The sequence below is a fragment of the Crocodylus siamensis genome, chromosome 1 (genome assembly GCF_052110815.1).
Source record: "Crocodylus siamensis isolate JL-2025a chromosome 1, ASM5211081v1, whole genome shotgun sequence".
Classification (NCBI taxonomy): domain Eukaryota; kingdom Metazoa; phylum Chordata; order Crocodylia; family Crocodylidae; genus Crocodylus; species Crocodylus siamensis.
Window position 1 is genome coordinate 413,736,075 of NC_143395.1, and position 22,984 is coordinate 413,759,058.

Here is a 22,984-nt window from a genome sequence, read left to right on the forward strand (position 1 = left end):
CTGCTTTTGGAACATTAACAAAAAGGCAATCGGATTCATCGAGCGAGGAAGCTCAGCTAGGAGGCTTTTAATGCAGTCTGGTACCTGATGTGAAATCCCTGAACAGGTTGGGACTAAATCTGTGTTTACTCATTTGTGACGAAGTGACTGTAAGTAGACCAAAACCTGTTAATAAATAAAAGCTGTCGCAAGCAAAAGCATTTCCTCTGGCATTTCTTTAAGTGAAGGACTTTCTGTATGGTTACCACATCTCCACTTCAGCTTCTTTACCTTTCAGCCAGGGGCTTGCACAAGGTAGCAGAGTTCTCGGCACTTTTCTGCTAGCTTTAAAATCCATAAGAATGTAAGAGGGTACATGCTGGGGACCGTCTTAACCAGTGCCTGGTCTCCCACAGTGGCACACAGTAGCAGTTTAATTTTTCAGTCACCAATTTTATTCTATAATGGAGCAAGTTCAATGTTAATAGAGGCATTGTCCTGCTGCTGTTTTCCCCATCAGCTCTGTAAGTACTTAGTCCCTCTAAGCCTTAATATGTTCAAACAACTGTACAAACAGCAGCAATGTAAACTGTTCATTAACAATATTTTCCCCTTCTGTAAATTAGACAAGACAGACCAACAATGTCAGGAGCAAACTGTAATCTGGGTGTCCAGTAAGTCACCAAGGGTCTGGCTCTCAGGGCATCAAGGACCCAGTTTTGCAGCCATAAGTTAAATACTTGCTCAAGGTCAGTTAGTAGCAGAGCCCAGACTGAAGTCATGAGTCCCTGCCTTCCACTCCCACTCTTAATTCACTAGCCCATGCTGTAATTTTTCCCAGCTGAGTGCCTTTCAGGACAATCAAGTCAGTTCTCCATCCCCCCCAGGTAGTTCTCTGCAACCTGTAGTGCCCGTAGACACACTGGCTAGGTACAGACATTCAAAAAGCTGGAGGTGGAATCGATTTAAGTTACGTGGTTTTCTGTAAGTGATGTAGTTTAGATGGGTAAAGAACAGAATACATGTTCACCGTCTGATGGGGCAAGTGGGGGCAAATCTTAGACCCAATTCTGCCATTTTTAAGCCAATCTACGTGCACCAAACTCCTGTTCTGTTATGGGTATGGACTGGTTTTGTGTGCCAACCTTATGCTCTGTTCTACAGATTGGCTTCCAATCACTTCTACTGTTAAAAATGTAATGTCTGTGCTTGGCCTCCATCTTCATTGCAATGCTAGCCAAGTGCATTAGCTGTGAATTTAGCTTCCCTCCACACACAGAAACCTTTTATCAGAGTTTAGTGGCACTTTCAAACCAGACTAGTTTGTTTGTCCTTGGTCACAGGCTAAAGTCAGAGCAAGGATTACACTTTAACACCTGTGACCTTGCAGTGGAAGACACAGGCTAGACCACTCCAATGCTGATAGCCTGCCCTACACTTCCTTCACAAGCCGAGAAAGACAGACATTCCAGTTCCCTGAAAAAGAAACAGAGTGCTTCAATATATTGAAACACAAAGACACAGAGATGTCCCAGCAACACACAACCAAGTGCAGTGTCACCAGGGGCAGATGAACTTGGGCATGGCTTTGCAGTATGATTTCTAGGCTAGCACTGATCATCCTAATTCACTCTGCTGTGAACACAAAACACTTCATGACAGATCTCCACCATGGTACCTCTTGTCATTCTTGACGTGCTTTGATAAACAGTTAAACAATCAAAATTGACATTTAAAGTATTATTGGCAGCAGAGTTGGTATTCACAAATATTAGTGCACCAGCTCATGCATCAGAAATGTTGTTTTGGGCTTTCTGCATAATCGACTCATTCTCCCCTGCCCTACCAAACCCTCAACCACAGCTCAGGGCCAAAGATTTCCAAGAGTTTATTAAGCCCCCTTCCCACCTGCAACACCTTCCCCTCCCCCCCCCAAAACAAACAAACAAAAAAGACTACACACAATGCCAAGGCAATGGTACAATCGCACCCATCTCTATGGCTGATCATACAGGCCAATGTCTAAGTGCTATATCAGTCGCAATCGAATGTAAGCACTTGGGAATCCTTACTTCAATGCTCTTTTCTCCTAGTCAGACTGCTGCAAAGTTCATACAGGCAACAGCTGCTTAATGCTGTTCCACTTAGCACTATTTTGCTATACGCTCATTTTAAATAGATACTTGATTTCACTTAGCGAGTTTCATTATAATACTCACAGTCACCATCTTGGGTCATTAAAAACACTTGCGGTCACCATCTTGGATCGTGAAATACTTTTGGTTTCACTTAACACTCGTTTCACTTAAGACTCAGTTTTTCAGGAACCAATTAAGAGTGCTAAGCGTGGGTTGCCTGCACTCTGAGGGCTACAACTTTTTCAGGCCAACTGATGGAGAAGTCAAAACAATTTTTATCCCTGTTTATTTTACACATTTAGTGATCCTTAAGGATGAAAGATTTTCTCACTCAAGATAGTCTTCTCCAAGATCCAAATGTCAAAAGTCCATTTCAGTGCATCCTTAGACACGCCTCATTAAACATTAGCTGTGCATCCTTTACTCTATCCCCAGCTAGCCTTTGTAAAACCTACTTGAAAAATTTTCCAGGCACCTTGTTAAAACTGAGTTGATGGCTCTGATGCATACAAACTCTCTGTTTGTTAATTATAGCTGGTCTTTCCCACCTACCAGTGCTACCGTGGTCTCGTCTACTTTACAAATGTTCTGCCAACAAAACCAAGTGCATCTCCACTCAGAGCCCCACCACAAAACTGCAGTCAGTAGAAGGAGTATGTGGACACTATAGTGCTGTATGCTGCTGTTAGCAGCTGCGTCAGCAGCCCGTGCCTTCCTGGGAGTGCCTTTGCATTCAGCTGACACAGCTGTTTCACTGGAGCTGCACAGAGCCATCAGAAGTACATAGATTCATAGATGTTAGGGGCTGGAAGGGACCTAACAAGATCATTGGGTCCAGCCCCTCTGCACTTTGGCAGAAAAGACAACTGGGGTCAGATCGTGGGTCCTTGTGTTTGTGTATGCAGTCAAGATATCTGGAAATAGAATCCAGTGAATGCAGACAAGGACTAACATTAGGTCTCCATATAACATACTCCATATTTTAGTATTTAAGCAATGTTAAGGCTGCTCCATGCATATGGATACAAGCTTTTTTATAGTATCTACTTAAATCTAAATAAGTCAGCACTGCCTTAATAATCCCCATACCAGCACCACTTCTTCTACCAACGGCAGACAGAGAGAAAGGAAAGGGATAAAGGACAGTGTGGACAAAGACCCAATCCTATATACCAGAAGACTAAAATTTGAGACTATCTGGAAATTCACTCTCTTTTTGCTGGTAAGGAAGAGTTTTGACTGATAGTAACATTATCAGCTCCCCAGGGGTGGAAGAGAGGGGTTCCCTCACCATAGTTTCAGCAGTATAGTTATCTGAGGCTCCTTAGGAACCAGCCTGTAAGTCAGCAGGCCGGAGTCCCTGGGAAGAGGAGAGGCCCTCCAGCTATGGAACAAATGCCTTAAATATGGCTATGATTAAGTGGCTGTGCTAATATAAAAGTCAAAGAGTAATTAAAAAGTAACTTGCAACCGACAGGCCTGTGCTCATCCAATTCCTCACCCACTTGTGTTATTTGTGTTTTTATAAGCATTATGAATTAAACATACTAAGTGAGTGCTAGCCTGTTTGGCAGGGACAGACCACACAAGAGAGCTTCTGTAAGTCAGCATAAAAGAAAGCAGTGTGCAAAAATACATGCGGGGGAACAGGACACATGGCCAGAGAAGATCATTTATTACATCAGAAAGTTATTTGGTGAATTCTAACTCTAGATATCAATCCTTCCAATTCATGCTAACAAGCTAAAATTTATAACTTCAGCCACACTTCTAACACAGAAAACCCTCTGATTGTCTCTAAGAAAGACCTCATCTGAAGTCCCTGCATAATTAAAGTGCAAATCAAATTTTACACATACCTGTGAGACTCAAATATGCAGCTAAATACCGTTTTTCAAGGCCATCTTTATAGGACTGAATCGCACCATAGATTGGAGGTAGAATGAAAATCAGGTTACTCACTGTGTTCCCTGTAGGACAGAAACCAAAGCAGAGATTTAGTATTGGGCAATGTGTACTTCAAATGAACAAAGCTGTATTCATTCAAACAAGACTTCAGTTTTCAGCAAAAAAAAAAAAAACAGCTACACCTTTCAGCCAGGTCCCTTTCTGCTTTGACACTTGGGCTGCAGTTAAATTTTGCTAACAGCCAGGTGGCCTTATTAACCTTTTCTTTCTTTCCATGCGTTTCAGTAACAGCAAGGCATACTACTTCAGACCCAAATGTTAAGGCTAGGTGGTGGTTAACCTTTTGGCAAAAGCCAGAAAATTATGGTTACTTTTGAGTTAGTCTAATAAAATATACCAGATTTACTCAAAGAACCTGGTCTGGTTACTTCATTAGCACACTTCACATGTTTTACTGAAACTTTTCAAACAAATAGTAATTCTCAAATCACTTGAGTTTTGCAACTGTACAGGCTTGCTCCTCAAATTCCTTTTTCTGACCCTACAAGCTGGCTTAAACTATTTATCCCAAAATTAAAGTTTTACCTTTTTTAAGAACTGTGTGTATTGCCACACTGCATTAAAACCCCAGAAGCAGGACCCCAACCTGCTAGTCCCTGCAAGCACAGAATAACCAGCATCACCATCTGAAAGAGCTTCCAGCTTAATTAGAGACAAGGAAGCAAACAGATTGACAAGGGGAAGTACAAGGAAACTGAGACAGCATTGGTCAGCATGAAAAGCAGCAGTTGGGGTACATCAGGGAACTACCTGTTGACAGACTTTCTGTAAGCATCATAGGACAACAGGAGTTTGCAGATGGATGTTTCCTGGGAGTAACCCTGAAGTGTGATGGGTAGTGTGGGAGAAAGCATGAAACTGGCTTGTTTGAAAATCTAACCGAGGGATGATGGAGACGAGCCTCACTGGCCAAAGGCAGGAGTTGACCTCTCGATACTGAACAAGAAGACAAGCAAGGTGAATTCTGAAAGCAGAAACCAGGTTAGAGTTGGAATTGAAGCAATAGAGAAAGCTGAGCCAGAGAGAAGTACAGAGAAAGGATATTGTAGTCAAAGTAATGCATCAGTTTTCTGGAACATGAAAATGCATTGCCAGGATCTGCAAAAAATAAGTTGCAGTAACAGAAACAAGAGGTAAGGGCTCGTATGGCCACATTTTGACTGTGGCGATGGACAGGAAAGTCTGCTTCTTCAGAGGTGTTAGGCAGAAAGTGTGCAAGGACGTAGGCAGATACTGACATGGGAATGTACTGAGAAGTCCGAGGTGAAAAGGCCACAGAGGTTATGGGTCTGAGAGACAAGGAAAATGGTGATGCTAAGCATGGAGAAAGGAGATATCAGGAAAACCCTCCAGGAGAGGGAGAGATGAAGAACTATTTTAGCTCTGTTGCACATAACATGGCAGGTAGGCATTCGTGAGAGGAGGTCAGGCAGACTGGTACCACCATCAAGCTCTTAGTAACCATGACATGTTTTTGAGATGGCTTTCAGTAGGATCCCCAAACTCTATGGCTGGATCCAGATGTGCAGGCATGAATGGTTTGTGACACTGCAAAATTCTTTGCAGTGCCACAAACTGCATGAGTTATATGTTAATCAGTGTGCGGTGCTGCAAAGATGCAGTGCCATGGCAAAATATGCTACCGGGATTTCCCGGTAGCAAAAAAACCCTGGAAAAAAAGTGGTGCAGAGTCCCTGCACCGAGGCATGTGAAACCCCTGTGCTCAAGTACACTGTGCCCAGGTAGCTGCGGAGCAGCTGGCTGGGGCGCAGGAGAACAGCCAGCCCAGGTCTGCCTGCTGCCCCCATCTCAAGGCATTCTGCACCCCAGCCAGCAGGGCAGTCCCCCGTCTCCACATGCTGCTCCCTGGCTGGCCGGGGCACAATGTACCTCAGCATGGGGGTCTCTGTGGTGCAGCCCCTGTGCCAAGGCACGAGGAGACAGGGGAGCAGCCAGCCCAGGGCTGCCTGCTCCCCCGTCTTGAGGCATGCAGTGCAGGGAGAACACAAGCTGTGCCCAACACAGATCTCCAGTTGTGGGCTGAACAGAGATCGAAGGCAGTCAGCTAAATGTTCAGCCTAGATGTGTTCATTAAATAATTCATCACCACACAGAGGCATCGAAAGTAAGCATCAGGCCTTAGAAATGCTCCCCATAGCACACCCTGCAGCCAACACAGCAGTGTCTGCACAGACACAGTGCGCCCATTACACTGTTGCCTATACTTTGTGCAGTCACATCTGCCAGTGCAAAGTGCCTACGACACTACCTGAGTCATTCTGATGCAATTCATAGATTGTTAGGGGCTGGAAGGGACAATCGGGTCCAGCCCAATGTGGGAAGATTTTCACACCCATCTGACACTGGCATAAAAAGACTAGGTAAAGGCTCAGACAACCATAAGCAGAACTGCACAGGAAGCATAAGAAAGTGAGTAAACAGATCTGACCTGAAGTGGTGCAAATTCAGCAGCTTATGCATGGCCACAACGGTCAGATTTGTGGAGATACAGTTATGTCATATGTCACAGTTATGTCATATGTCTTCGCACCTGAAGATTTCTTAAGAGAGATGGTGCAGGAAAACACAGGAAATGCACATACCATGCGTGATCACACACATGCTTGAGAAAAACCACAAAACCAAGTGCTCTGTAGTATATTAATATTCTAACCCAAGCATAGAGGTGGTGAGCTGTGTTAGATCTCTCCGGCCCCCTGCTACACATTACATACTTTATACAATTAACTGGTTACTCATGCAATACATTTGGACTGGTCATACCTGCCAAATAATTATCATCATACAAATGACTATCCAGCTCTATCAAGAGTAAACTACCTACAAAAAGTTAGTGCTCGAAAATGTGTAACAACTCTTTAGCTGGTTTCTATGCAGCTTTAACCTGAGTGTGCAGCAAGGCCCTGAGATGCCACTCTGCCTTACCTCCCACCTGACTTCAGACTAACTGAGCCAAAGAGGTGTGAGCTTTCATAGGCAACAAACTACTTAATCTGATGTTACCTGATGAAGTAAGCTGCTACCAAAGCTCATGCCCCTCTGAACCGGTTAGCCTACACAAATGCTATGCTAGTCTACCACTAGTTATTTAAGGATTAAACAAATTAAATAACAACAGGGAAACTATATGAAGCCTTGCATAATATTTCATCTCAATTTAGTTTCACAGATGCTAGGGCAGGGCTACATCGCCACCTCTTCTCATACAAAACCTATTCTCCCCAATGCTGTGCCCCCAAGACTTTCAGGCAAAAGCAAGTGAAAGCAATTGGACTGTGTTCACATGCTTTTAAAGCCCCATTTACTTCAGGGAACACAATGAAAACTAGACAGGATTCATGGGCATTCATCTACAGCTCATAAAACCAAGACATAAGTATATCATTAGTCCAACAAGTGAACCAGAATGTGAAATTATCTGGATGACGACTAGTCAGTTCAACTGTTTTCCTTGTCCAAGCAAAGCCAACTTAAAATGACAAACCCCAGGAAGTTGGAGGCATCTCATTTTCCATGTCAGATGCTTTTCATAACCAGATAAAAATCATGTCCCAAGCAACCATCTCTAACAAACTGATTTATTGCCATGCTCCATACACAAAACAGCTTCACGATTGATCTCATCACACTTAGACCTTTCTAGTTGCAAGTCAGCCATCCTCACGCTTACAGTCATATCTGCAGAGGAAGACTCTGGCACCCAAATAAACCTGAGGTTCTGCAAACCCCTAGCTTCCCTTTGGAGGCTATCACCCTGGGGACCAGTGCCACAAAAGCTACTTCCAAAAATCAGGCATTACTTTTCCCCTACAGAAGGAAGACCTTTCTAGGGAAGGAAGTTCCCCACCCCCTGCAAGAGGCATCATGTCTCAATCTCTGTCTGTGATCATCAGTCTGAAGGGGAAAAAACAGCCAGCTGCCAAGGAAGATGACAGCCACAGAGGGTCTATCCTGCTCCCTGGATAGCTCCAGGCCCTATGCACTGCCCCTAGCCCCAGCCCCAGCCCCAGCTGCCAACCCTGCCCCACTCCCTCCCTCGCTGTGGGGGCTTCAATCTGCTCCCCCCTGCATTGCCATTGCACTTGGCTCCGCACTCCCAGGAGGATGCTGGCAGCAGCTTATCCAAGCACATAGCCCTGGAAGAAGCCCCACTTAAATTTCAGCATTTACTGAATGCATGATAATACACACATTTTAACATGGCCATTATCTTGTTCTTCCCCAAAACCACACCAGTGTCTCTCTTATGCTTAAAAATCAGACCAAGATTTATTTGGGAAAGATGCCCTGAAGACTAAGAGCTATATCAGTGGCATGTACGTGGCCATGTAAGCAGAGTGTTTGGCAGGTATGCCAAGCTTAGACTATATTTGCAGCTGCATAGCTTTGTTCACCCTGCACCTCCTTTTTGGGCATTCCCTGAAGGCTGGACTAACACTGTGCAGATTAAAATCACCTAGGCACACCAAGTTTTCAACTGAAGAGAAACTAAGACCAATGAGTGATGCTGGAGTAGGAGCAAGGCCAGTACCCTCACTCCTTTTAGCTCAATGAGGGGCTTGAACCTCTATCTCCTGCTTCTTAAAGTCCTCTATCTACCAGGCATTGGCCAGAGCCACTTTTCAGCACTCCTAGAAACAAGGCCACTTGGCTGCCAAGGGAAAAGAGCAAGCCAGAGGGAGTTTGGGTTAATGAAGGTAATACTGCCCTGGAAGGGAGGAGCCCTGCCTTTAACAGTCTCTTTTCACCTTGTACTTCTTATGCATTGCATAAAATGGAAAGTAAGTAGTGGGATATTATCAGCCTGCTTAGGTTCCCAGGGCTCCTCCCTTCCAGGGCAGTGTCTCTCCACCCCTTCCATCCCCTCCTTGGCTATCCAGCTTCAAAAAGAGGGCTGGAAAGTGCTCTGGGCAATGCCTACACCAGGCTTGGTGGTTAAAGAAGTAGGAGATGAAGGGTCAAACCCACTCTGGCTCAGGGTGGGGCAGGAACCACAGTCTCTCTCCCTGGAAAAGTGCTACTGGCCTAAAGGTGAGATAGCTCTCCCCTTACTCCCCTTTCTAGGGGTTACACCTGGGCAATCCTCTTGGATCAAAAACTGCACTTAACGAGGCACTCTGGCATGTCAAAATGAGACATTTCAGCCCTAAGCTAGAAACAAGCATCACCAAATGAAGTGGATTAGTTGCACCACGATGTGTCCGTGCACAGCCAGTCAGTCTGCTTCGCTGGGGAAAACACACGCTGCCCGGTGATCCGGCAGAACAACAGGCAACATGACCCTCACTTCCAGAGACATGCCCCAGCAATCTCCTCACTGGTGTCAGTCCTGGGATTGTGCCGGGGTGAATTTGACACCCTGGTGTAGTGCCATGGCTGGTACCAGTCACTGAAGTGACCCAGCTTTTCCTGCTTCCAGAGACACACCTCTAGGATCTCCAGGGCACATCTCTGGATGTGTGGAAGGTTAAGGATCCCTGATTGTAGAGATGTGCCCAGGCAATTTCCAAAGGAAGTATCTGGAAGTGGGGAACCCTGACTTTCTCTGCTTCCAGATGCATCCTAGAGATTGCCAGGGGCGCTTCTCTAGAAGCAGAGAAAGCTGGGCAGACGCTCTCTGGGCCCGACTCTGCACAGGAATTTCTGGGGCCTACAGAAACAGGGCCCCTGAAGCTTTGAGAGTGCCTGCCCACAGCGATGGGCAAATATGGGCAGCTCCAGCTCCTTGCGCTCTCCCACCATAAAGCAAACACACATCCACCACAATAAAGCAGCACCTTACTACTACCTTTTGTTTATAGTATCAAGGCACTGACAAAAAATCATAGATATCTATTTGCTGTTGCTTTGTGCTGCTACAAAAATGTTTATGGTGGCACAAAAAGGCAATGAAAGGCAACATCTGTTACCACCCTAAATCTTCAAATTAAGTCAGACATGCTACAGACAGGATTTCGCAACTTAACTGGACACTAAAGATCCCAAATTTAACACAGACAATGGTTTTATGGCTTGTTACAATGCACCTGCTCCCTCTGCTACCTTCACTGAACTCTACAAATGATAACGAGTGTCTTCCCTTTGGAGTGGTCTTTTCTTTTCCGTAGTAAGACTTCTCTCTTTCAACTGCTCTGTGCTTGGACTCTAATGATTTATTTTGACTTCTCTTTGCTCCACGTTTGCTTCCTGGTTCACTGCATAAATGACCATTTTTATTTGCATAACGGGGTTAAACAGAAGTAATTGTTCTTCTTGTTGTTGTTGTATTAGCCCATAGGCTGTATCTGCTTCTTTCCCAGACCAGAGGGAGACAAGCTTTTGGCCCAAGATGTCCTATTGCTCTCTGCTGGAGTGGAAGGGAGACAGACTCTCTTAAAGAGAGACAGTTAGTTATGTTACCTATGTTAGTCTGAAGTCAGGCAGAAGGCAGGGCAACATGGCACCTTAGAGACTAACCTTAGAAAGGCATAACACCCTTGCCCATCTTCTTCATACATGCAGTGGTCCAATAAAGGTATTTGCAAATAAATCCTGCTTCTCCCAGATTCCCTGGATTGTCACAGCTACATTACAAGACTACTACAACACAATTTCCAAAGCAGCTGACACATTTCTTAAGGGGACAGTTAGTTTGCTATGATTAACAGTAGAGCTAAGAAAATATATAAAAAGATTTCAACCTAAAACCATAAAGAAACATCCAGGAATGTGTGCACTTCAGAATAAAGAGCCCCTAAGCCTTCAATTTCATATGGGAACCCAGTAAAAAGATGCAAGAAAACAAGAATTTTGATTGGAATGCTCTAAAATGTCACAATGACATGCTAATGGAATTAAACTCTTATATCACCTACACTTATCAGCCTGCATTCTCCTTTAATCTAGGCTGACCACCTTCTGAAAATAGAAAAGCAGGACACATGCCCAGTTCTACCCCCACTCCAGCCCTCTGTCTACAAGTGGCATGGCCAGAATGGAGCCCGTGGGTGGGGGGAGCAGGAAGGGCTCCTTGGCCTGCTGCCCTCCCCCTGGGGGCCTTCAGATGCCAGCGGGCAGGATCTGGTGCAGGAGGATGGAGAGGCTCGGTGCTGCGGCTGCCAGGAGTTCCATGCAATCTGCATTGTAATGGCAAGGCGCTCACTGCCCACCAGGCAGCAGCAGGGGCACAACTCTGTGCCACCACCATCCTCACTGTTACCAGCAGGCACGGGGTGCCTTGTCATGGTGGTGCAGCTGGTATAGAGCTCCTGGCAGCACCGAGCCTTCCTGCCCCACTCTGCCCTCCTGCACCAGGTCCCGCCTGCTGGGTTGTGGAGGCCCACTGCAAAAGAGCAGAAAGGTGGGGAGCTCCAAGCTCCACAATGGGAAGCCTGCATCTGCTCCTGCCCAAATCTGGGGCGGGGGGGCACATGCCCCCCTTCCCCCACACTGAGAGCACATGCAGTGGTGGGGAGCCAGCCCCCTTGCCATCCCCTAGATGAGCCACCCATACCTCTGTCCTGCTTCCTGGATAGCCCCAGGCCCTATGCATTATCCCAGCTGGGCAATGCCTCCAGCCCCAACTACCAACCCTGCCCCACTGCCTCCTTCACTGAGGGGGCCTCAATCTGTGCCCACCCCTGCATTGTCTCTACTCCCCCACATAGACTTACCTGCAGACAGCTGGGGGAGCTGCTCTCCACTGCTGCCTGGTTGCATTGATGGACACATGCGCACATGCACATGGTGCCCCCCACCCCTTCCCCTGGCATCCCTTCGCAGGCTGGAACTCTGTTTCTCCGCAGGGAACAGAAACCCCAAATCCCTGCACATGATACTGGGATGATAGTTGACTGTGTCCAGGGGAATCCAGGAAAAATGCTGTCCTGGAGTCATTCAACTTGGGTCTGGGATTTGAAGTTTACATTTCAGGACTTTCCCACCCAATTAGGGATGAGTGGTCACCCTATGCAGGTCCCCATCAATGCAGAGCTTATAAAAAAAAATACGTGCAACTATTTAATGATTTCTTAATCCACCAAAAGTAATGTTATTTTTTCATTTGGTGGAAAGGACTTCTAGTAAGTCTATTAAATTAGCAGTGTACAAGTCTGAGTGGAAACTACATGGATTGTAGATGGAAAAGGGAATTTGCTAAATGGGAAGGAAAAAAAATGATTATGCTGAAGGGGGAACTACTGGACTCGAGGGAGGCTAGTTAATGGAGTTCCTCAAGGACTGGTGTTGGGGAGAAGCTGGTTCAACATTTTCATTAGTGATCTTGGCACGAACATCAGAGAGGTCTAATGAAGTCTGCTGATGACAAAGTTGGGAAGAAGAGTATGTAAATATTATGCAAGAAGAAACAATTACACTAAGAGCCAGAGCAGAGATGGGATAAAATTAATAGTATAAAACACAGTCATGCATTTCAGGACTCAGAACCAGAATTTCTGCTAGAAGGTGGAGGCTCATCTGTGAGGAATGACAGCAAGGAGGAAGGTTTACAGCAGGGGTGGTCAAAATGCGGCACACCAGGCCATTCTATCTGGCCCGCGGGGCCCCTAAAAAATTTAGAAAATTAATATTTATCTGCCCTGGGCTGCCTGTCCTCCAGCCCTTGATGGCTTGCCAAACCTCAGTAAGTGGTCCTCTGCCCAAAGTAATTGCCTGCCCCTGGTTTAGAAGTAGTAGTTGATCACAGGAGGGCTATGAGCCACCAATGAGATTCAATTATGAAAAAGGAAACCTAGGATATATAAGGTAAGGTATTTCTAATGAAGAGAAGGAAATATTAATGATATTGTACAAAGTCCTGGTGAGACCTCACCTGGAATGCAATGCATGATTCTTGCCACCTGTGTTCAAGGAAGGTTTAAAAAAGGACAGATGGAGAGGAGGGGTGCTTGGCTGATCAGGGGGGAAAACACAAAGGCTATCTTAGGAGAGGAAACTCTAATAAACTTGGCTTACTTCGCCTATCAAAACAAAGGCTGAGAGGGAACAGAACTGCTTTCTATAAATACATCAGGGACAAATACCAGAGACGGAGTAGGACTATTTGAGCTGAAGGATAAACACAGGCACAAGAGCAAATGGGTATAAACTAGCCTGGAATCAGTTTAGGCTAGAAACTGAGACAAGCTTTCCAACACAGAGAGTGGTTCTACCAGGACTGATCAGGATAGGATCTCTAACTGGTTTTAAGATGGCACATTGCAAGTTCAGAAGCAGGGTTATATGCTCCCGTTCCTTTCAATAGCAGGAGACTGAACTCCCTAAACCATGAGGTCCCTTCCCAACACTATGGAAAATGTTAATTTAATCTGTAATCAAGGTGGGGAGCAGACAAGGAGATGTCAGGTCTGGCCTTGCAAATTTTCACAACAATTTTGCAAACCTATTTTAATACCTGGTATTGTTCCAAACTAATGTTTTATTTGCTAAGGACGTTCAGTTACAGGAACGTACTAGGAACAAAACCAAATTTATGCAAATATCAGTTCCACAGACAATTATACTCCCAATTCTGTCCTGGGAAGTATAACTGTAATTGCAACAGAGCTTCATTTTTATCTTGAAAATACAGTGGGTAATTCTAACTTCTAGAACATGCTGAAACCTATTTGGTTTTTGCATGTATAACCAGCATGGGTAATTACAGCCTTTCAGATAAATGTATATAGCACCAGAGTGTACATGTTTCTGTACAAGAGGAAAAAGCAGTACCAAATGTATTCAGACATTACAATGCAAGGGTGAAGGTACAGTGCTGAAAAATAAAAAGGGTTACAAATAAAAAATTACTTGTTTGTTTTTAATAAATCTGGAGTGCTTTTGCAAAAATAGAGTTGGTCTAATAAAAGATATCACCTCTACCACGAGTCCTGACTGCTTTTGTAGAGTAATAGGGCACCCATAACTTTGTAGAACTTGGCTAATACATATACTTATTTCCTGAGGAGGAAAGAAAAAAAAATCCGCTCACTTGCAAATTGGAAACTTACTTCTACAATTGACATGAAAAAGGATCTCGTAGAATAAAATCAACAAACCTAGAAAATGGAGTCAATTTTCTACAAGATGCAGTCAACAGAAGAAACTAAGCAAGAAATCAAATATGCTGAATACATTATAAACAGCTGCAATATATACCAAATTCAGTAAACATGAAAAAGAAAGGAAACTGTAGAATGCCACCTTAATCCTCTGGCATAACGATCTGTCTAATTTGTTGAGTGTTAAGGGATCCTTTATTCCCATGTTTGTATCAAGGACAAATGTTAGATTTATGGACTGTGACAATCCTTTCAGATGTTAAAATGTTCTCTATCTCGAGGACAAGCGCAAAATTATGACTCTGCTGTAGTTTCTAAGAGATGTGAAAAATGGGTGAAAATAGCAAGTTAATTATAGTGTCCGAGGGTGTAAAAAGGAAACTTCTCCTGTTCATTTATTTTTGTTGTAGAGAAAAGCTAATTTGCAAGCAGCACTAACAAACATGCAATGCATTTTTTCAACACAAATCTATATTCTATTATGACACCAATTCAAACAACAGGGAAGGTGGCATTATATTTTTAAACAGGCTTTGAAAAGGATACACCAACTTTGCATTAAAAATTACTTTGAAAAATAATTAAGATGATTGGTCTAAAATTAAAGACTTTGAACATTTTACATCTTTCTGCATAGCTAGTTTCAATGTATTCCCTACAGTGGGGAATAAACACAAAACAGCAAGAGAAGAAAATAGTAGTTGTGAAGGTTGCTAAAAGACATCATAACAAGTAAAGGGCGTATTTTTTTTTTAGCACTAGTGACTTCAAAATCTAACTACTTCCAAAAATAAAGTGCTAGGTACTCATTTCTGTATCATGCCTTTGAGTTCTGGCAATTCATTCGGATAGCTCTAGTAGACACTAATCAAAAACTATTCAGATACCCAAGATACTGATGAAGAAAATGGGAAGAAAGTTACAGATTCAGGAGTATCTGAAACAGTAGGTATTTTTCTGGTGTCTAACTGCAGTAGTGAGTTCAGTATCAGGTATCTTCCCTCTTAAAGCTGTGGGTGCTTGACACAACACGCGAGTTGGTGGCTGGTGTGCTCTGAATAAGTCTCATGCGATGCCCTGATGCAGGGAGGGCCTTCTCAGCACACGGAAAGGGAAGGATGAACATTTGGAATGGAGTACAAGAGAAAGAAAAAAGCAGCAAAGGGTTGCGAGTTATATGGCTCCAACCATGGAAGAGACAAAATGAATAGACAAAAAAAAAAAGAAGGTGGAAATGCACTTATGCATAAGTGCAAAGGGTACCATGGAGGAGCTTAAATCAAATGCAGAAGGCATCTTTTAGTTCTCCTATGCAATATGAAATTTTGTTTATCTTGGAGAAATTTTACAATCTTTGAATTCTCCTTTGCCTAATGAAAGGCGTTTCAGCCTGAAAGCTTCCAAATAAAGTAACATTTTTGCAACTATCTAGTTGGTCTAATAAAAGATATCGCCTCTACTCCCAGAGCTTTGTCTGCCTATGCCTTTAGACCAACACGGCTACAACAAATATCCCTGATACAGAAGGCAAGGATCTTGAAAAGGGTTTGAAAGACTCCTCAAAAAGAATACAAAATCAGTCCTTTACATCTAAGAAAGGAGTAACTGTTAGCACCTACCACCATCACAACAGCTCCAAGTTCGAGCCCAGAAGGGACTTGGGCATGCAGGCCCTGTGGGATGCAGCATCTCAAAGTTTAGAGGTCTGGCTTCAGAGGCAAATCCACAAACCTAAGGGAGGTGCCTAAATTTTCTATGCTTTAAATGGGAAGATTTAGGTAGGCAGGACTGCAGTTCAGAACACCCTACCCAACTAAAAAGAAACAGGAATGAGAGGGAAAGATCTAAAATCCCACTTCCCTTCCCTTGCTAGATACCAATGAGACAGGGTCAGCATGAAACCCCCTCCCAGATGTGGGCAGCCTTTGATTACAAAGGAATAGTTTCCTGTTTTCTAGCCAGAGAAACCTCAACACACACCTCCTCTCTCATCTTCCGGCAAAGTGCTCTAACCACCAGGCTAGAGGCTGTGCCCTGCTGAAGTTGTGCTACTGAATGAAAAAAGGAACAAATGAAGGAATCATGAAATCAGAGATACGGTAAGCAAAAGGGAACCTGCATGAAGAGGGCACGCCCTGTGAGAACAGAGGACTCCTGGGCCTCCTTAGGCATTCTGCATTAGAGAGCCATCAGATGAAACGCATAAGCAGTGATAAGGGACAGAGAGGATTACACTGACCTCCCTCCTCTCCCCCATGTCAGGCTCTCTCTCATTCTCATCAACCACATGGAGATCATGGCTCTTGCATTCTCTGCACAATGGCCTGGCTTCTCGAACAGGAGGGCTGGAGAATGCCCTTAACATCTCCTTGTCTAGATCAAGGAAGGCCTAGATCTCAGGTCTCCCAATGTCAGGGCAACCATTCTAACAATTAAGTCATTTTGCAAAAGCAGGCACCATTTACTGCTCAGCCTGTTTTTTTTAATGAAAGTGGCCATAGGTGCTGAACAACACCAGCAGCTGGTATGCTCTGAACATGTCTACCAGCTGGGACTTCTATAGAAACATCTAGGTTGTGACTCTCAAGCAGCCTTAGACTGAAGATAGGTACCAATGCATGCAACACTGTCAAGACGGTGGCATTTCTGGGCATACACAGTAGCTGAAATTCAGCATTACCTAAGGGGTCAGGTGGGTCTCTTGTGGCTCACTCTCTTGGACTTAAAGCACCTACAATTCCATCCAAGTCTCATTTTAGGTGCCTAATACCTATTTGGATCTGGTCCCAAGGAAATTCAAAATTTGAATATACACAGCAGAAACCTGTTGCCTGTGTGTATATATACAAAACTACTCAACAAGTAGCAACCACATGTCATATTTCAGAAATTCCTAGGATCATTCATATTACCTGGCATCCCTTTATAAGTCTTCAGAGGAACCCACCAAGAATTAGAAGTACAAGTCACTCATTTGTATCTTTTACAGTTCCCTCCTACACTTATCACCAGAAAGACAGCAGAGCAATTAGGTTTTCATTTCCACAAGCCATTTTTAATACAGTCGGTGACAGACCACAATGACAATATGTGAGGAAGTAAAAAATCCTGTCTCCAAATGATAAGACAGAAGAACCTCAAGCAGACAGAACCAAGTCGTCTGAAGCAGAGTTTGGGTAGTTTCTCATCAGTAATCTTCTTATTTTGCACACTGCACAGGACCTCCAAAAATACAATGCAAGGCCACACCAGGCTGGAGAACTGGATCAGCACTGACAGAAAGAATAGGGTCAGAGTAAGGACATCTCATTCTTGTAAGGCGCGTTTCCTGCAGATGTCTTCCTTCCAAATATTAACTAAGCCTTGACCTTGCTTAGCTTTGGGTGGTAATCTTAACAAATGTCAAAGTAATACAGCTATGCCTTGTATTAAAAGTAATCTAGTTCACCCTATACCTGGGAAAATGAAGAAAATATTGAAGACAAGTCATAGGACAATAATTGAGCAGTATAAACAATAAATAGAAACATAAGACCATAAAAATGAGCAATGATATATAAAGATATAGATCTATATATAGATCTATTTATAGAGACAGAGATATAGAGATAGCTACATATATATATGCAAAACAGCAAGAAATGCAAAGATGCAAGACATCATACCACAAAGCAAAGGTTAACTCATGCTTACATAGCCTTGGACAAGCTCAGCTGAAGTACAGAAGACATATCTTGGCACTGTGTTATGAAGAAAAAAAACAGGAATAGGAGAGAGTTCAGAAGGCAGCAGAAGTATCACAGTGTAAAGGGTTGACCTTATGAATGAACTAAGTATCTCTACCTTGACTAAAGCAGTAATTAACAGGGGGACAGCAACTATCTGGAGGGGTTGAGGATGGAGAGGAACTCTTTGGATTGTCACAGGAGGTATTCTGATCAGCAGTAACAAAATCAAGAGATTCAGGTAAAACTTCCTGTAAGCAAGCTCTACTGGCAACAGAAAACAAATCACTCATTACAAGACAGAGCATGTCAAAAATTAAATTGGACATGCAAGAAGATGTACTAAGGACATCTGGTACTGGCAGAAAAAATGAACTGGCAGCAGCATGAATAAGGCGTGACATCCAAATTCTCGCATTAATAAAGACTTCTGCCAGTACTGTGAGAATGCCAAAGCCCACTCACCCTGCAGACCCCACAGGAACAGCTCGCTGCTTCAGAAGCATTGGGACCTCTTGTGGTGGACCCGCTCTCAAGGATACACCTTGGTGCAGTGCTGATGGCAAACTGAGGCACTAAACTTTGGGCACAGAAAGAAGTAACAATTGTACAAACATCAAAGGACATGGATGCAACTGCTTTGTCTTTACCATCTTGATCATAATCTTGATCTTCATGATCCTGATCTTGTCTGCATGATGCATGATCTTCAGGTATAGCAAAACCTCTCTAACTTCAGCTGTACTTTATGCAGGGTCAAAGGTACACTGCTACAGGATCATGCAGTTACAACAGTTGCCTCATGCCTGCTAAGGCTCATGATCGCAGCAGCAATTCCTCCTTCTCTTTTAAAGCAGCTGAAAGGTCCATTTGTCCAGAGCTGCCAACTCCTGAAACTCTGCAGGACCTAGGTTTTAGAACCACCAGAGCAGCAACTCCCACCCCTTGGGCCTGTCTTGTATATACAGATTTATTCTGACTCTTTTCTAAAAAATAAAAAAAATAAAAAAATAATAATAATAAAAAAAATGGTGGACAGGTAACTCAAGTGCTGCAGTGGGTTGGGGATGGAGACATTCACAGCTTTCAAAATAAACAATTAAATATAACAGCCTACACTTGGTCTTCAGTCCTATTGCTGCCTTATAAGCTGTTCTGATCTGTCTCAGGTGATACATTATGGCTTACTGGTTTACGTGTTATGCTGCAGTCACCAAGTTCATTCTCCCTGAGGTTTGGTAACAGCAATTTAGCAGATATTTTTATATCAAGGTAAATATGTTCTCTACAACATTTGACTTTCCATTTGTCTTTAATGAAAAGCCTAGGGGGCAATTAAAAGAAAAAGCCTTCCCTATCCCTAATAGATATAATATATCCTTATATGGCTCATTGCCCTAGGACGGTGGGGCCCAACTTTTTGGTGCACATGGCACAAATTAGCCCCGCACCCTCCCTGAGGCCACCTCCATCCCCTTCCGTTCACTTCGCTGCTCTGCTTTCTGCTCCTACTCAGTGCTCTCTGCCCAACATGCTACTCTGCTTTCTGCTTCCTGCACTGTGCTCCCTGCATGATTTTCTGCTCAGCCTTCTGCTTCCTGCCTTATCTGCTGCTGTGCTGCCTGTCCCCTCCTTGATCTGCCACGTACCACACAGATGTGGCACTCATGCTGCAGGCCAGCTACCCATGGACTAGGAGATGGTCTTGGCACAGCATCCCAAAACCTAGACTTACTGCCCTTCTGACAAAAAGGGCTGACTCTGCAAGGTCAAAACCTTCTGCCCTGCAGAAGCAACATGGAAGAGGACATACCCCTCAGCATTTTCCAAACTTACTTTTTCTAACCGGCTTATGGTGGCTAACTCAGAGCAGTATTTGATGTAACCTAAGATTGCGATAATCTACCTTCCCACATCCTCTGAGAGAACAAAATGGACTCTTACAGATTCTTGGCAATTGAATGGACTGGATTGCAAGGAACGACCATTTCACAGAATTAGCTGAAATTAAGCTTGGGTTTGTCCATATCTGTGAAATCTGCAGGGTGACGGAGTTGCATTATATCCTCCCATGGGGAAATGATTCATCTTTGTGTGTTTTGGGTATAACAAACCTGCAGGATGATCCAAGCTCAGAAGACAGCATGCAGAAAAATCAATCATTTTCAAGTATGCATGTAAAATTGAAGGTATAAGCAGTTTGAAATTTCTAATAATGTATCCAAACAATACATAAAAATTGTACTGAAAGCAATAAAATCATAGAAGCATGTTTATTTAAAGCTGGAAAAGGCTATGGAAATATAGAAACCAATTCATGCTGAGGCTGTGCAAAGAGGTCCAATATTCTCCAAACTCTATCTAATATTACATCATTACTAGGCAGACTTTATTAAAATTCATTATGCTTTGAAGTTGCTGAACAGACTGCAGGCTTCAAAACTATTTTAAATGTCATCTTAGGTGGCAGACCAAAGGTAGTCAACTTGGGAAAGCAGCAGTCAAAAAATGGGCAAGCTGCTATATTTATGAATGGTCCAAAGAATCTCTGGTACCTTGGTTGTAACCAAGCCAATGTGATCAACTTTCTTTATAACTCTGATTTAAGGCATCCATTTTTTCTTGCTCCGACTGCCCATGCTATGCAGGCAAGATAACATGTCAAATGTCCTACCTAACTCCTTTGAAACATCCTTGATGGGCCACCCAATTGCAAACCAACTCTCCTGCTCCCAATAAAGCCTGTAAACTGAACTGTAATACGAGTCTTTTGATTAGCTTAATCAATAAGTTTAAGAGTCACATCTTTAGGCAAAACCAGAGCTACTTTGGCTAACAAACAAAGCTGTTATACTCTTGATTTGGTATTTATCACATACTACTTTGCTCCAGTTTCACTCTCTCATTCCCTGCTCTAGTCGTGGCTTTATTTAATAATACTCACTTACTTCCTCATAACCGTATCTCTTCTCTGAAACCCAACTCTTGCAGATCTTACACCCCTCCATGCTCTTTTGGTTGCCTTTGCTTCCCTTCATAATTCAAACAATCCCAACCTTTACTCACTACTTACATTTGTTTTTTTGCTGGTCTTGACTACCTTCACAGAAAATCCTAGGATTGGATAGATTTCTTTCACCACTACTCTGCTCTATTGTAAAATCTTCCTTGGAAACTCCTATTTCTCCTCCCTACAGACCAAGCAGTTACTTTCTACTGTCACTTTTCTCCAAGCTTCCCTACCAGACCTGCGTCAAATGTCTTTCTAATCCCTTTGGTGTAACAACAATATCTACCAAGAACTTTCAGCTGTGCTTGCCTTGCCACGTCTCAGTTTCTGTAACTTCTCTTCTGCCATCAACTTTCAATCCTCTTTCTTTTCCCTCTAGCAATGCGCTTCCTCACCTGCTACTACTGAATGTGGCTTAGCATCCAATAAATTAATACACCTTATTTTGTCTCCATTTGATATAAGAAAAACCAAATGGCAATTGGCTATGCAGTTGTAACTGTACTGAAAACACACGGGCTGGGGACAGAGGTTGCACATAAACCAGTTTCAGTGATCAGAAAGTGGTTTAAACCTGCAACAGAACATAAATTCAGTGCACATAAACCAGTTTCAAAATGTCCAGAACCAGTTTAAGATAAACGTGGTTGAACACAGTATCAGGCTTAACTGATTTGGGTGAAACCGGTTTATGGAACTTCTGTCCCAAACCCTAGAGATGTATTTAGCTATCTATTGAGCACTGTAAATTAACTCAGTTGTTTACTGAGCACTACAGAAAGAGAGGAAGACAGTGGTCCAAGCCCCAAACTCTTTTATGATCTAAATCTGTGGTCCTCAACCTTTTTAGACTTGAGGAACCTCTTTTGATAAATTCAGGCTCCCTGCAAAGAATAATAGCTCTCAGTTTTCATTACAGAAAGATTGCAAAGAGCTCAGAAAGACCAGAACGGGTCAGAATGTTTCTGACACTAGATTCCTATCTGAAATCTCTGGGTTTATCTTGTGAATCATGCTTGCATACTTAACAGTGCTAATATTGCATGGCATTTCTTGGCACCCTTGAAAGGATCTTATGGCACTCCACAATACCAAGACACACTGGTTAAGAATCACTAGTCTAAACAAAAGCACGAAGGGACAATACACTGAAAGGTCAGCAGGCTTTTTGTGATTAATACAGCTTAGCCTAACATGCAGTCACAACTGCTGGTGGGTGGCTGGTAAGGAGGGATGTGTAAAAGGAAAGGCTGACAGCTTAAATAAACAAGGAATGGAGTCCCAAGTGTGATCATAGAAAACAGCATGAAGAATACAGGAAACTTTCAGGAAGACAGACTTGAGACAGATGTGCAAGGTTTTCAGTGAAGCCAAAATGGATTTGAAGATGAGAACAAGCTGCATGAGCTTGCCACAAAAGGCAAGAGGAGGTTAATGTAAGAATGCAGGGGAGGAAAAGAGGGGTCTGTCGGCTGTAGACCTGGTCAGTGACTGACAGACCACACTGACTAGTGCAGACTACAGACCTACCAAAGCCTCAGTTATGAAGAGTATGTGCTTAAGATGATATATATTCAACAATCAGTAAGTTTTCAGTTAAATCATAAGCAGCAGCCCCTGGGAAAGTAGAATAAGAATCTGTTTATCAAGTCACTCATATTACAATAGACCAAGAATGAAGAGCTGCTTTTTGAAAGTGTGCAACACAAGCTATAAGCAACAACTGATGTTCTGCCTTTTGATAATAATTAAGTTGTATATAATCAGCTAGAATCCTATAATAATAATATGTCTTTGTTAACCTGTTGTCAGCGTTGGCCACTTACTTTCAAGGTCAAGTTGCAGAAGTGTGGCTGGAGCAGGCCACAAAGCCTGATCCAGAGTGAAGCTTCACAGACATCAGAACTGGCAGCAAAGTAAAAGAAGCAGAACATGGCAAGGAGCGCTCCTAGGTGGCAAGGAAAAGACAGAAGAGGTTCTTTTTCCCAGAACTGTACTTTTCCTCAAGGACACAGACCCCCCAGCTCATTGGTATCTTCCAAGTCCACAGGAAAACATGTTCAGCCCACTTCCCAAAGACTCACTGGAACAAAGAAATCTGAATAA

At 43.4% G+C, this 22,984-nt stretch overlaps 1 protein-coding gene across 1 annotated transcript in view; it reads right to left on the bottom strand.

Annotated features, from left to right (window-relative positions):
* ACER3 (alkaline ceramidase 3) overlaps positions 1-22,984 on the bottom strand; it is an 80,676-nt gene that overhangs the window by 49,686 nt on the left and 8,006 nt on the right. The window contains exon 2 of the mRNA XM_090030730.1: positions 3,977-4,087. Coding sequence (XP_089886856.1) covers positions 3,977-4,087 — 111 coding nt within the window. The remainder of the gene's footprint in view (positions 1-3,976; positions 4,088-22,984) is intronic.